This window comes from Echinococcus granulosus (assembly GCF_000524195.1).
Source record: "Echinococcus granulosus chromosome Unknown EG_S00190, whole genome shotgun sequence".
In the NCBI taxonomy this organism is placed as follows: domain Eukaryota; kingdom Metazoa; phylum Platyhelminthes; class Cestoda; order Cyclophyllidea; family Taeniidae; genus Echinococcus; species Echinococcus granulosus.
In genome coordinates, this window is record NW_020170570.1 from 28,971 (window position 1) to 45,488 (window position 16,518).

At 39.8% G+C, this 16,518-nt stretch overlaps 2 protein-coding genes across 2 annotated transcripts; both read left to right on the plus strand. All coding sequences in view use genetic code 11, as the record gives it.

Moving 5' to 3' along the window:
* Positions 1-802: 802 nt before the first annotated feature.
* Positions 803-9,606, plus strand: EGR_10104 (hypothetical protein; the record flags this gene model as incomplete). Its single annotated transcript, XM_024499353.1, has 6 exons — positions 803-870; positions 3,819-3,993; positions 4,616-4,751; positions 7,197-7,305; positions 8,960-9,112; positions 9,423-9,606. 6 exons carry the CDS (start codon positions 803-805, stop codon positions 9,604-9,606), a joined length of 825 nt encoding a protein of 274 aa, XP_024346228.1.
* Positions 9,607-10,267: 661 nt separating this feature from the next.
* Positions 10,268-13,241, plus strand: EGR_10105 (hypothetical protein; the record flags this gene model as incomplete). The annotated part of the gene is made up of 4 exons (XM_024499354.1): positions 10,268-10,351; positions 11,774-11,909; positions 12,158-12,187; positions 13,084-13,241. 4 exons carry the CDS (start codon positions 10,268-10,270, stop codon positions 13,239-13,241), a joined length of 408 nt encoding a protein of 135 aa, XP_024346229.1.
* Positions 13,242-16,518: the final 3,277 nt, after the last annotated feature.

Genomic DNA, 16,518 nt, shown 5'->3' on the forward strand with positions numbered 1-16,518 from the left:
GCATTTGACCAATGTGTCGAGTTGGATGGCGGTTTCCTACGTGCAGCACTTGATTGCAACCCTGTTTCGAATTGTTGGGAATTTTTATTCCTTGCACCTAGTTGCTGAACAGCGTAGAACTGAGCACTTTTATTAACTCTCACCTCACTCGTCGATACCATCACATAATGGTACTTTACACCACATCGTTAGCTGCCCATCGTCAGACAATCGCCAGCCTTCTTATCAAACAGCCAAGTACATGAACAATTGCCCGATTGCCTAATTAGCTTCCCTCCACTCAATGCCTCTGATTAAGCCAATTGTTAACAATTTAGTGTAAGGCTAGAACGATCTAACTCAAAAATATTCTCGTCAAAATAACGGAACAATTCGTGCTCCCATAAAATGTCTCACGAGTACTCTGGCGAAGAGCAAGGAATCCTCGCTCAAGCAGTGAAGCACTCCTTAGCCTTCATTTCCTTTGATGGTGTTAAGTGACTAAGTAGAGGCTTTTTGACCAGGGAAGGAAGATCAGGGAAGCCCGTATTCAGAACACGCCTCTTCCACCTCAACGATGGATGGCAACTGCTCCATCACGAGACCTACTGCTCACGGAACCTTTGCCAACGTAAGAGGTTCGTTCAAGAAAACACGTATTATATCGTCTCTCGTCCTTTCGAGCACCGTCTCCGATGACCTTCTTATGGGTTGTATTATATAATTAAGTGGTGGTCAAACAGAAGGAAACGCCTTCGAGTAAACCCGTTATCAGCAGATCGGAATTTACCATTGATTCTGTATTCTGCGGAATATTGTCTTCATGTATGCAATGATGAAATTCACTGCATCATGTTTCTCACTTCCTTATATCATAGTGCGCTTATTTTGGTACGTTAAACATATAACGACCCAACCTCGATGAACGCTTGAGTCGCCGCTTAAAGAGAATGTAAAAACAGAGATGTATATGGAAAGAACTCACTGGGCATAGATCAGATTTTGAAACGGGTGGTGAGTAATTGAATGCAAGGCAGCCGCTTAGCCCCCGGGGTAACAAAATTCAGCTGTGTCGGGGATGAGGACAAAACGCGGTGTACCTCGTCTACTAGCCACGATGACTGCCTGCGACGAAGTCGAAGACAACAGAAGTAGGCCAATAATCCAATGCCCATTATTATCGAAAGGTTGCTGTAGAGAGACCCATTATCGTACCTCATGGTTGAGAGTAGCTGTAAATGCCTACAAAATAGAGTTGTACTTCCATCCTCTTAACCGAAGTTAGGCATCAAATGAATGTGTTACCAAGGGAAAATCAGCCATTAGCCCTCTGCACACTCTGCAGAGATTTACGTGCTCGCATATCTCGGCGCATAATTGAGGGGTAGCTCAAATAAGCGCAATAGCTTTTGCTTTTTCGTAAACTGGTTCCTGAAATCGGCTAACTTTGAATATCAACTGTGCTTAGAGCTTAGGAATTTCGCATTTCTAATCAGGAACTAAATTATTCATATTAATGTACCGCCAATCACACAGTCACACCTACTGTTGGAATGCATCTTTGCAGACCGACTGGTAGCATAGACTTGCATAAGCCTTGTGCCATGGCTAACGTTCGAGATATCCGAATGAAGACGGAAGGCAGAGGTGCTCAGCAGCAGCGATCCCGACGATTTACTAACCACTACTTAACTACACACATCTCCATGTAAACTTGCATGGTACTGCTGTCTCACCACTATTTCCAGCTTTTCTCTTTCCTTTCCAATGCGCTGTCAAGACACAACATTTGCCCCCCATCGCAAGGTAGCATATGTCTGAAACGAAGATGTAATGATCTGATCATAACAAAGCATACAATAGTAAAGGAAACCTAGCTATTTTCCTACCATTTGGATTTTCTGCTTACAAACGGTAAAATTATGAACTTAAAGTAAAATTTAATGTTTTAACAGGAAGTAATTCTCGTTTCTCCCATCTGCCTCCAGTTTCAAATCCCTAAAGGGAAAATTCACTTGGTGCTAGCCTAACTTGCTGCTGCAAATGAGCCAATGCAGGCGGTAAACTGGGCTTTGTACCCATCTTGCAGATTGACGTTTTGTCACGGTCACTAGGGTTATCCAATCAGACCGTTTCCAATGTAGCAAATTGGACATTGGACATCGACATTCCTTATGATGCACTTGAAAGCACTCCAAAATCAACCTCAAATATTCCTCATACATAACTCTTATAGTAATGCAAGCTATGGTGCTTTTGGCCGCACTGCTCAAAAATGCCAACTGTCTTACATACGATTAGTTGATATTGTGCGCAAAACTGCGGTGGATTTTTGTTGTGTGCTAAGCTTATTTGATTAAAATAGCCCAATTAAGAGTTTTTAGTTACAGAAACTGTGATATAAATAAAGTGGATGCATTATTTCTGCTTACACGTTCCTCCTCATATTTCTATTGCATTGAAGTTTGCAATGCGGGATGTGTTTTAGAGAAAAGTACCGGTTCCTTGCAACCACTACTAATTTTAAGCTATAATACCTCGGGTAAATTTGAAGTTTGATAAATTATCCCCTTGGACTTCGAAGCCTGCAATCCTATCAGATCGCAGTGGGTGAAGAGCTGCTCCCAAAAAGGGATGTACACTTTATTCCCTTAAGTTGCCTTTCATGGAGGCAAGACAAACAGCTTAGAAACTGAGAAGTTCAAAGTGGTTGGATTACCTTAAAGTAACTTCATTTTCCCTTTTTCTCAGGGTAGCGATGAATGTTTGTTTATGCAACCAATTTTTTGGAGCCAATCCGCACTTCGTGGCAAAAAGGCCTTCAATTATTCCTTTTTGAGTTCTTGGATGAGATGTTAACTCACAGCCCAAGGAAAGGATTAGGCAGCGATTAAAGAAACCCTAAAAATCATGCTGGTCGTTGGTTAATAAATCCTGAGCAGTGTAGAATACTCCACATTTGTTACCGGGGAGAGTAGCTAATGTATAGGCAGTACGTTGACCGAAACCGGGCGAATGGTCATAACTGATTATAATTAGGTGGCAAGGTTTGGCATTTGGAAACAGCAGTCGACATTTGTAGAGCTGAAAAGAGCAACCTTGATTTGAGGACATAGTTTTTACTTTTTAAAATCACACTTTGATTGTTTTTCTACGGACAACCCATTCATTCGCCGAAGCGTACTTCTATGATACGGTGCGATTCAGTGCCAGAAGACTAGGCTTATTTTGTGCTTTTGTAGAGTGCGATGTTTAATGGATGGAAGCCCATATTTTCACTTCAGAAGGAGTAAGGACTAGACACTCAGTGGAAGGAACTCACGCCTCATACTACAAAGCGTATTTGGCAGTCTATTAGTAAAAAGACAAGCTGCAGGTAGGATGGAATAAAAGACTGTCTTATGCTTAGACTCGTCATGCGACAGAATGGTATGTTATAGTTTTGTTTTTTTAACTAATGCGAGGCACAGATTACGGAAGAGATTAATAAAACCAAGGGACAAGTCTTTATTCCACACTCCAATTTTTAGCCATTTCTAGTGAGAAGAGCACAAATTAGACATATGGTAAGGTAAAATGCGGAGTAAGAGCTACTTCTTCTAAAGAAGCCTTTAAACCGCCACATTTAGCCTCTGATTCTTCTTTACATGTTAAACGTTACGGAAGAGCACTTTGGCGAGTGTCTGTTCTTCGTGGTTGTTGGCGAGTTGACCTAAGCTGATGCAGCATTCCTTCAAATTAGTATCGGTTGTTATACTACATTTACAAGGTCGGAAACGAGTTCTACGAACCCGAAAGTTGGATGAATAGTACCCTCTGACGGTGAAGTTAAAAATAAGGCATAAATCTCGCGATTTAATATCACATTTCCTTCGTCAAATGGAAAATATTTTCCCTCAATTTGTCGGTGTACAAATTGATGGTTTCTTCGCCCTACCTTTGTATTCATTTGCTTGGTACAAGCAGGCCAGTTATATGAGGACATTTCTAATCTATTTCGACGTCTCCTCTAAAGTAAGCGAGTTTAAAGCTACAAGTGGAATGATGTATTTACAAATATGGAGACAAAATTGCTCACACTGATAGCAATTGCAAGATTTGTTTTCAGAAATTGGTTACCTTGAAAGTTGTGCATCCAGAAGAATTGCGTTTTCGATGAAGTATTAATAAGACACAGGCCTAGGATAGCCTCCATTAAAGCAGGCATTAATACTGGTCAATGCAAATAGCTAGAGTTTTTACATCAGTGATGCCACGCTTCCTTACGATGGCTTCTCCCTTGTGGACACACAAAGAACATCCATAGCCCTGTTGGATCCGGATTTCCTCCTTCGCCGCAACAAGCTGAAGGACCTTTGGGCTACTAGAGATCATTTGCTGGCAGCGGCAGAATGCTCAAAAATGCTGGAAGTCAATGTGACTAGTTGGTAGACTGACTTCAATTGTGGTCATCACGGCAGCAATATCGGAGCATTGCCACTCAACACATTGTAAACAAAAAAGTGACACTGAGACCCACCCTTTACTCATGACTCAGCAATACCACCATCGAAGGTGTGTGTGGACGCCGAGTGCTGGCGCAAATGATTCACCGCCTTTAAAAACTGTGTAGTTTCGATAACCAACCTCTTCACAGATTAGCGCCAGCTCACACAGCCATCAAACTGATCATAAGACCAGCAAAAATTCCGGAAATTTTCCATTTGTTACTAATAGACTCTGCCTTTATCCGTCTTCGGTAAGATTGCATCAAATAAATAAACGCAACTCATGTGAGCTGGTTCGATGCTGCTGGTACAGGGGTCCCAAAAAGTGTTAGACAAATGGTATCTAGTTATGTGATGGCTTTTGCTAAATGTTAAGCATAATTTTGTTTTAATGAGCGTGAATGATGTAGCTAATAAGGACTGTTGAATAGGGAATTAAGTTGATACAGGAAAGCGTGCACAATACGACATAAAAATCAGGCACAAAGATGGAAAGCCGTCCGTGTTAAAAAATGCTACTAAATTTTGCCGAATATTTGTTCATGAGAATGTTTTAAGGCATAGGAGGAAGATATGCCAAAATATAAGTGCTAGTGAAGTAAAGCTTTGACATTGTGTGATTTTGCAATGCGGCCAACGTCGTCCGGTGTTTAATGGCAATACTGATTAGGAATACAAAGTTGTTGCTTAATGACAACTTTGCTTGATGCGTCAACATTCCAGCTGTCAATCACATCTTACCTTACCTACCTTCTTACGGCTATCTCTGTTAAGCCACAATCAATTAAGAGAGCTGGCTTTCGGGAGGTAAACGTCAGTCCTACTCTGCGGCATTCTGCGAGGCTCTCTCCCATCTCTAACTCCACCAGTTTTCAGTTCTGACTTTTGAGTGATAAATGGCGACGTCATCTCTGATCTTCGACCCAGTGTCCATTTTGAGCTCAATCCCTCACCCTAAACCAAATAATATTGTTTTATGGAGACTAGTTGATGGTTTCTCCTCAGCAATAACTGATGGACTTGTCTGTCAGTGATTGCGCCATCGATACTAGAACACTTATTAAAATGAATTATTTTATTGCCCTAATAAACCCGACAAAAATGTCTGTGCAGATCTGTTGCAAATATGAATAAACTATCTTTAAATTGACTACATTGGTGCCATTTTTGTACGCTTCTTGCTTATTCGTATTGCTGATTCTCTGTCGCTTTTAAAAGTATTTTATTTCAACTCACTTAAGAAGTTATACATTTTAAAGTTTTATACCCGCTCTGTTATCTGTGACTAAACATACTATTTATTAATTCCAAATTCACCTGATATGCTGTGGGGTTGAGTCGATAAGCTTGATCACAATTTCATCTGATGTGGCCTTCAAGTCTTTCATCTCTCTCATTTGATGCAACGGTCTCTCACCAATTAACTTTGGCATTTGGTATTTCTTATGGCATAATCCATCGAGGACAAAAATCCAAGTAGAAGATAATTATTTTGGAACGCCGTTCTTTAGCTTTGATAGCACACTGCTTCTGGTGACTCTTCTGACAGTCTCCATTCTGGCTAATGGTAAGTTACATATTTACTTTTGTTAACACAATTTGCACAGGCTTCACCTCCGACTCCACAACCCCTTGGCCCTTAAGGAACGCATCAATTTACCAGCCTATAAATGCCTCATCAATGCATATACGAATTGTTTACGGTGCCGACAATTCATCACGTCTGATGGTTCCATCAGCTTTCCAACATCTCGAGAAATCCACGCATCTAGGCTCTTTCTGATTCCGAAGAAAATGTATTTCTATCCCTTTCCACCACATTAATTATGATCAAGCATAAAATACGAACAATGAGTGACAAAACGGGATAAGGAGTTAGTGGTCAGGAAATGAGAATGGCGAAGTCAAAGCAGAGTAGAACCTCAGTTAATTTTAACATGATCCGTGCCTATGCCCTGCTAGACATCCATCCTGAAGTTATGTATTAACTTCATAAAACCAACTGTTCCCATGTCTACTTGTCTTGACGCCGATTAGTCTATGCAGCTGTTTCCTCCTCCCTCAACAGAAAAATCTCATCTCCCATTGTGCCACGCCTGGGCGATTGCCATGAAAATTATCCGAAGCGGTATGACGCGAGAAAGATACTTGTTTCTAATGACGCTGCAATGTGCGCCAAGACGCCGTGGCACACCAACCCTACTCATATTTAGCACCCACGTCTTAAATTCGTCTGGCCGTCAAGGAAACACTCTGACAGTGCAATGACGTTTCTTGTAAGTTTGCACAATCTTTAAATTGTTTTCTAATTGCTCTACTGCTAATCTTTATTTGTATGTCCTCCCCCTTTCCTCCAAATTGTGCCAGTAGTTAATTGAAGAGTTAAACACGCATCATAACGGCTAAACCCCTGATTTTTCCTTGAAATTACATTTGTGTACGTCGGCATCACGTTAATTGCATGTATCGCCAATCCTTCCAGTGTGCATCCTCCTCTTTTTCTCATACTCTATTTGCAGTGAATTGAGGAAAAAGTGCTTTTGAATGCAACTTTGACCGCATTCATATAGTGTTTTTACAAAATTATCTTGAATGCTCTACTTCCTTAGCAAAAAATAGACGGAGCGTTTAAGTTTTACTAACCTTCCATAAGTAAGTTCGGTCAAATTTGGTGCTACCCTTGTTTACAATTGATAGCAGTGACACTTTCTTTTGCTTGGCTATTGTTAGTTACACAACGGTTTGATAAGGTACCGAATGTACAATCACAATGGCAAGGCAAAGATTTTCTATTCTGCTGCAGAATGGCAGCAAATCTATTGAGTATTTTTGCGAAATAGTAAAAATGAGGTAAAATTTGAAAGGTGAGCGAAATGGTGCACCAAACTATTAATCACTGGGAGTGCTGATTTTTCGACACCTGTAATAACAGAGAAGGAATTTGAGTGCATCTTGCACACCAGAGGAATTCATTGCTTGCAAATTACGTGGAGATAACTAACAGCTGAATATTCCATTCTCTGTTTCGCCGTTACTTCATCCGGTGAAATTTGTGGGAATTAGTTACTCTCTCAGTAGTGATAGTGGGTCAGAATTCAGTAAATCAGCCTTTGTATGCATTGCACATGATGTGTCATGGGACCGAGCCCACTGGTGTGAATATGGTGTCACCCAGCGTGGCCTTTAAAGCTCCCATCTCTCTCTTCCCATGTCACCGCACCTTGCCAAGTGGCTTCAACTTCATGACAAAAGGAGTACGAAGGCTGAGATCAAAGCAGCAAAGCAGAACTCCACTTTTTTAACAATCAATTCATTCAGTCTATCGTCATAGTACTTCTGCTAGGACTTCTCACAGCCTAACTTCTGGCTTATTCTAAGCTAAAATTCTCCCTTTGCAAACACAACTGAAAGTCCACACTTTGTGGTAAAGCGCATAGAAGCGCATATGATACAAAGGAATTCTTGCCAAATATTTGTCCATTTCTTTATGTACTTCAGATTTGTAGGTGCACTTTGTAAAGTCCACTCTTTGGCATGCTAAATCATTGTCACTTAGCAGTAGAGGCGACAACCGACGTAATGTTTGTTAAGTTTTTAAAGTCGATCTCTGATCTAGTATAGCACCATCATACTTGTGACAAATGAAGCCTGAGACACACACCAATAGAATTGGAACAATCAATGTAGGACGTACGCAAATGAGCAACGGACGTATGGTGGGGCATGGGCACGGATCGTGATGGACGCTGTTGCGATTCTACTCTGCATGGCATATCGCGCAGTTATGCTTTTACTTCGTCTCTCTCACTTCTTGGTCATTTACATTTTGTCAAGTTTCATCACTCATCCTTCCCTTTGTATGCCAGAGCATTATTAATGAAATAAGGGAAAAAACAAAAGCACTTTTTCTTTGCAGGCGACCAAAGTCTAGAAGTGTGAAGTTTTCGAGTTGTTGGCAAGTCGACGAGGCCGGCACACATAATGAATTTATTGGTACCCTGCATAATTGGTATGTGCATTGATGTGGTAAAATATGCGTGCTTCTTTAAAACGAGATTACAGGAGACTAATTTTAAAGAAATGATTTAAATTGGAACACACATTTTATCATTACCAAGTATAATGTTTAATCACGAATATAGCTGGTACATTAATTTTCCACCTGTGCAACCATTGCCTTCAGGTGGCAGCTGTTTCTAAAGCAGGATCAGTAGACAAAATGTCCAGTAAAGGTGGCAAATGTCATAATTTGGATAGACTTTAACGTCTGCTTAGAGGAAGGTATGTCAAATTTCTTTGATTTAAGTACATTTTCATGATTACCCTAACGGAACACATTTATTTACTCAATAAGTCATTTCAATATGTATAAATGGTGAAACCACTACATTAAAGCAGTTTTGTATCACACCTTATAGAAGAGACTTCTGGCAGGTTGCACAGCTGCCACAGCCGAATTTGAATTGTGAATTTCCCATTTTCATCATTCTCAGCGAAAAACTAATGCGCCCTCCTAAGCCTGGAGAGTGGAATGCATCGAGCAACTACCAAATTGGGCACTGCCAAAAAAAGTTGGATTTCCTTTTGTCATGTTTTGACAGAGCTTTCTTGACCACAGTGTTAAAAAATTTGCGATTGAGCTTTGTGTAAAGAGTCATATGTTGATTGGTCGCTATGGCTGCTTCTAGCGACAGCACCATTGTAAAGTGTATTAAGATGAAAAACTTATTTCCAAAAAATTATCTTATTTTTGCATTTTTAAAGTTAATACCGATTTGTCATTTCATGAGAACGTTTGAGTCCAAAGTATGTTAACAGGAGGCGCTAATTTGGATGGCAAATTCATGCTTAATATGGGCAATTTCAGGTGTGTGCATGAACCACATCCCTTTAGTGGCTAAAAATTAAGTAAATTTCTTTCTATCCAAACCAAATCCATTCGTAAACTTGAACAAGCAGAGGTTTGCATTTGGCTCAAAGTTGTGTTTCCCACTCAAAAGGTCTGCTAGTGGTTGGACGAGGAGTTGCTGCAGATGAAGCTATGGCAGCAGCTGCGTCAAGCATGTGTCACCATGGAGCAGAGAAAGCCTTATTATCAACGAAACTACATCGCTGTTCGAAAGATGGTAGTTTGTTTTGATAAGGAAAGGAACGAGTGCCCCTGACTTTCCTCTCACCTCTTAATGCGTCGCCACCCTTCGTGTGTTATGCGCTTTCGCAAGGTAGCTTTCTCTCCGACTGCACCACGCGAATAAGCGGCGAAAGTGGCGGTGATTGAAGTGGCGATGGTGATGTGTGCTTCAGGGGCAGAGGGTGCGCTTACTGCGCAAGTTTTGCTGCAGTAGTGGTGGGAGTTGTCGGGTGGCGGCGAGAACAATTGGACAACATTTGGAGTAAAATGCACTCACGGCAAAGCTATCCGGCTTAGCCCCGAAAGTGGACTGTGGCAGAGATGGTGGAAAACGGACTACCGACACCAATGGAAATTGCTTGATGAGGTATAGAGACCCTGAAATTGAATCACAATATAGTCGAGATTTCCTCATACCAAATCTAATGCTGCTACATAGCACACCATATTTTAAAATTATCTTTTAATGCATATATTTAAGCTTTCAAGGCTGTTGGCCACCGAATAAGGGATTGAGAATTGGGTCAAGACCATTCTGCTTGTAACACTAATCGGTGGCACTGATGGCTTGTGTATTAGTGTAAAACAGTTGAAACAGTCAAAGCGCTATGGCAGTAGTGTTTAATTCGAAACCGCAGCAAGGAGTAGTCTGTCAAAACCGACCAATTTTATGGGTGCATTTATTAAACTAATCACTGCAAAATTTAATTCTCTGATGCAAAATTGTGTTGAAGTTGTGGGCAAGCATAGAAAAGTGAAGAAACAGAGAAGGCAGGTCTTTGGGTTGGGAGGCAGCTGTACAAGGCCCAACATCAAAAGCCATGATTTTGTGCCATCACTTTTGGGTAGCTACAGAGGTATTTGCTACTACGAGGCCTCAGTAGACACTGCTTCTCACTCTCAACCTTGCTGATGTGTTGACCTAGCTGAACTACCAAATGATGAGTGACGAATGTGTCGATCAGTAGCACAACGTCATTTGCTCTCTCATGAGGTTTTTAAAAAGCATCGTGCTTTGTTCTTATTTAAAATACCTAGCCATTATAGTCGTAACACTACTTCATCGCTAGTCAAGAGTACATGGCATAACCTAAGCAGTCTCACTTGTATCGTAGTTCATGCCTTTGCACGCATTTTTATGCCCACAGCACCTAAATTGGCATAAAGTTGAGTCAATTAGCGTAATCACGGTACCATCTTATGTGACTCCCAAGTTTTCCATCTTTCCTTTCTAATGAAACCTCTCGCTAATTAAATTCAGCCTTTTGATAAAAGAGCCGTAACTGATTAAAACAATGCAGCAAAGTAAAATTCACACTTCTTTGATGTGTAGTTCTTCCAGTTTAGCGGCCCATGTCTCTGGTGACGCTTCCACCAGTTTCCGTCTTCGCTAATGGTGAGTTACAAATCTCCTTGTGTTAGCATGAATTTCACAGCCTCTATCAAAGACTCCACAAATAGCAACACTTTGAAAGACGTACCAAAACACCTAACCATGAATAATAGGAAATTTCATGTGGAATCCGTTAAAAATCCAGTATACTCCTGCAACTTTCCATTTTACGAGGGCCCGCATAATGGGGAGGCATCTTACTCCCTCACCATTTTCATCAGTGCAACTTAGTTGGCAATAAATTCACCCACTGCAGTGAATATTCTGTACTTGATAATACACGGCATTAATCTCACCTCCTTTGTTTTCCCTCCACTAACAAAATTTTGAATTACTTCTTTAAATTATAATCCATTAGTCATTTTTCCGCATAGCCTCTGCACTATGTTCTAGCTTTTAACAGCAACGGTATTACATATTCTAGATATTCCAAGACTTGAGTGTTCCGGCCATAAATTTTTCTTAGTTTAGATTGTGACAATGGTGAAAATTGAGGGAAAAAGTTGGATCCTTTTTTTTCACAGCGCATTGGTAACCAACGATTTCTCTGTGGGTCGATCCTCATTGTTTGATATTAAGTGGATAGACTGACTTCAATTATGGTCATCACGGCAGCAATATCGGAGCATTGCTACTCAACACATTGTAAGCAAAAACGTGACATTGAGACCCACCCTTTGCTCATGACTCAGCAATACCACCATCGAAGGTGTGTGTGGATGCTAGTGCAAATGATTCGCTACTCTTGAAAACGTGCAGTTTTGATTACTTACCTCTTCACAGATTGGCGCCAGCTCACGCAGCCAAACAATGTGTCATAAGGCGAGCACAAATTCTGGAATTTTTCCATTTATTTTCAACAAACTCTGCCTTCGTCCGTCTACGGTGAAATTGCATTTGAGAAATAAATGCAAATCATGTGAGCTGGATTGAGGCTGCTGCAGAGTGACCCCAAACAATGTTACTCAAAAGATAACTAGTCGTACGATTACTTTTGTAGAATGTTTAACTTAGTTTTATGTTTATTATTGTAAACGATAAAACTGAAGACCACTGTTGAATAAAAGACTACAATGAACAAACTTAGTGGGCATAATACGACATGAGTATCAGACACTTAAAGAGTAATTCATATCTATTAGAAAATAATATTCATTTTTCATAAAGTGTTTTACAATGAGAATATTTTTAAGCATAGTAAGTAGATGTTCAAAGCACAACCACTGGCTAAATTTTATCGCGGTCCATTATGTTGTCATACAGTGGTGGCGTTTCAAGCACATGAAAAAGTCAAAATCACAATAAACATTGCATATTCCACCAAATGGGCTTATTTCCAGAAAACCGCGTCAATCAAGTGCTGGTGATCGGTGAAAATTGCAATGGGGGTAACGTCCTCCGGTAGTTAATCAAAATATTACTATGACTTTAAAACTAACGTTAAATGAAAACTTTACTTAACACGTCATTATGCCATCTGTCAGTCAAATCCTATTTTATCTGACTTATTTTATATATTTTTCCAAGTCAGTAATCGATTCAAAGGCTTTGCCTGACCAGCTCCTTTGTGCACAATACTCTAAGTAAGGTCACCCACCATTCTCGTTTGACGCAACCTCCTCTCACCAATTAGCTTCAGCCTTATGACACAAGATCAATGAAGTGAAGCAGAACCCCACCTCTTTCACATGCAGCCGTGTCGGTTCAGTGGCATACTGCTCCTGGTGACGCTTCTACCAGTATCCATTCTAGCTTACAGAGAGTTGCAAATTGTCAATTCAGTCCGTAATTGACAGCACCTGAATACTTAAGTCCAAATGCTCAACAAATGCATACCAAATTTGTTGAAAGCCTTGATCGCTCTTTCCCCTTCTTATTTTACGAGATTTTGCTTAATGGAGAGTCAGCTTCTACCCTCGGCATTTGCATCAGTGCAGCCCATTTAGTCGTAACTCCTTCCATTAAAGTAATTTTTCAGCAATTTGTAACTGACTGCATTAATTTTATTTGATTTGTTTTTCCCTTAGCTGACGAAACACCTAAGCTTTTCGCTTGACCTAAATTTAACAGTATTATTCTCACACTTCACCTAGGTGAAACCCATGGTAATGGAAGGAATGAAGTTTTGAGCTCTGGAGGTTTTGAGACCCTATTTGCTAGTGCATCCAACACTAATCCTCTGCGCATTGATTTGCATAGTTCTTTTCCTGGACACTACGAGGCAACCCACATAAACCAAAATGATGCATAGGAAAAAAACCAAGATCAAACCCAATATTAGAAATTATACACTGACACTGCAACAAACACTTATTCAATCGCAAACCAGTAATCAAAGGCCATCACCAAAGAAATATAACAGTAATCCTAATATAAGAATCTAACGACATCACATAATGAAAATGAGCCACCACAAACCAAGTATCATGCAAAACATTATCCAATACACATGCAGACAAAACTATACCAGTCATACCACCAAAAGTAAACCGGATCACTCTTATTCACACTCAAATTCAACAGCATGTACAACCAAGTTAAAACCTTTATACCCGTAGGAACACCTATAATCATAGGTAACAGAATTAAAAAAACACCCGTCTTAACATCTAACCCAACAGTAAACATATGATGCCCTCAAACATACTATAGAAAACATAGCAAATAACAACCCATAAAACCCAAATGCATCCAAATTAGCACTAATTCTCAAACATATATGACTAATTATGCCAAACCCTGGCAAAATTAACACATAAACCTCAGGATGGCCAAAAAACCAAAACATATGTTGAAACAAAATAGGATCACCACCACCCAACGGATCAAAAAATGCAGAACAAAAGTTACGATCAAACAAAAGCATAGTAATAGCCGCAACCAAAACAGGCAACGCCAACAACAACAAAATAGAAGTAAATAGATACGACCAAAGAATTATAGAAGTACGAGAAAATACTTTAGTCATAAAAATTCTATACAAAGTACAAATAAAATTAATAGAACTGAAAACTCTAGAAACACCAGCCAAATGTAAAGAAAACATCAAAAAATCAACACCATAACTACTAGAAAAATATAAAGAAGACAACGGCGGATAAAAAGTCCAACCTACACCAGCACCTAAACGCATACTAACTAATAACACAACCAATGAAGGAAATAAAACCCACGCACTCAAAGCATTCAACCGAGGCAAATTCAAATCAGACAACCCACCTAACAAAGGTAATAAATAATTCCTAAACCCACCAATTAATATCGGCATTAAGAAAAAAAATCATTATTATGCCATGATTTGTCACCAAAAAATTGTAACAATCCAAAGGTATAACATTATAATAAGGCTCCAAAAAATTAACAGGAATCAACAAACTAAATCTCAAAATAACAAAACCATACCATATACCCAACAAACTATAAACCAAACCCATACGCTTATGATCCAAAGTTAATACTCACCTAGCTAATCACACCACTCTCACAACCATAAGATGACCAAAAACCAGCCCCTAAATGTTTTGAAAACATACAGTCCAAACTAGCTTAATCTTATACAAACCAAAGAGAAAGTCAAACCTAACTGACACGAAATTATTGGCAGTAACTCCACAATTTTCCCTGCCACACTACCATTAATAAACTCAACGCACACAACCACTAAACAACTCAACAACAAACCCAAAAAACATCACCAACAAAAAAAAGTAATAATACCAAAATTTACCAAACAAAACCCCTTGAGAAGGCATATTCAACAACAAAGAAATTTCCAAATCAAAAATAACAAACATAACCAACGACGAAAAATAAGTAAACCTAAAACAATCCAAACTTACCATAGCAGAAAAAAAACCAAATTAATAAGAACTACCCCACTGAAAAACCCAAAACACCAAACTTCTTCAACGACCCAGAATTAAAAACATAAATAACAAAACCCAACAAAAAACAAAACAGTCATCAAACCCACAGTGATAACCACATTACTGAGGTAAGAACCCAGCTCTTAATAATACATTTCACTGAAAAATGCTCTTTATTTTGAGGAGAGATTTAATGAGGTGTACACATTGGATTGTTCAGCGGAGGGCATGTATGAAGGACTGGAGTTCATTTTCAAGCCTTGATTTGGTTTCACTGATTATTCGCTTTTTAAACAAATTAGCGCTTAAGGGTAAAAACTTTATATAGACATATGCGCTATCGAAAACTGGTGCCGACAATTCCAGTTTGACTTCCGGGCGCACGGCTTTTCTTACCTGCATGGAATTATCCAACTTTAGTTTCCCTAAATCTATTTTACTGACGAACTGTAGTGTTAACATAAAAAGGCCAGGTAAGCCGGTAAATCGACTTTAGAATGACTATAATACCAAATTACATTGCCCTCAAAAACTAGTAGGCATTGCGGAAGAATTGTACAAGTGTTTGAAGCTTTTGTACTCAAAAAAATGTCTAGAATATTTGGCTGTGAATGGTGGCGCGATTCTGTACGCTATACTTTGTAGGAGAAGGGAGGAGACGAATGAATGAGATTAATGCAGCAAAGCGTAAAGTGCAGAAAACTTGCCAAAGAGGGCGGAGATAATATTATCCGGGTTGCATTGATACAAATACGGAGGGCATAAATCAACTCTCCATTGAGCAGGGCCTCATGAAATGAAAAAAGGGAACGAGCGAACAAGGCTTCAGACAGATTTTACACGGAATTTTTCAGCAATTGTTGCTAGGTATTCTGGCCCATCCTCCAGGGCGTTATTAATTATATACTTAATGGTGGAGCCTGTGCCAGTTGTGTCAACAAGCGAAAACTTGTAAATCACCATAAGCGAGAATAGAGACTAGCAGAAGCGTTGCCAGTAGTACGATGCTATTGAACTGAAAGTACTGCATGTCAAAGAGGAGGAGTTCTGCATTGCTTTAATGGTCCCAGCTTTTACATGCCCTTTGTATCATGAGGTTGAACCAGTTGCTGATAAATGGTTTACCCGAAGAGAATGGTGGGAGACTTAGAGGCCACATCAGGTGGCACCACAATCACGTTTGTTGGTGTGGTAGAGGTTGAGGCCATCAGTGGTTGTTGCACTTTTGACCTCTCCAGAAGAATTGCTTAGACATGGCTCGAGTTTGATCAATTGAAATTAAACTGGTTTTATATTTGTCACGAAAAAGGATAAACAATTTTACCGGATTTATTCGGGCAATAAAAGAATTCAATTTATTAAGGGATAGCGCATACATGGGATAATCTCCGGTAGCCAAATCCATCAATTATTACGGAGAAGAGTCTATCAATCTGACTCCATAAAACAAAAATTTTGGATTTATGGCATGGTTTACGGATTAAGCTAGCTTGTTAAGTCTTTGTAATGGATTAAGGTCTGGCTCCTTTCGCGGTACACTAAGAAATCGCGACCGTCCTGACACTCGAGGTTCCCTTCCTCGACATGATGCTTCTCTTATGTCACGCAACCCATCAAACTACGAGAAGAGATTTCCTTAGTCCCTGATATGTTCATACAGCA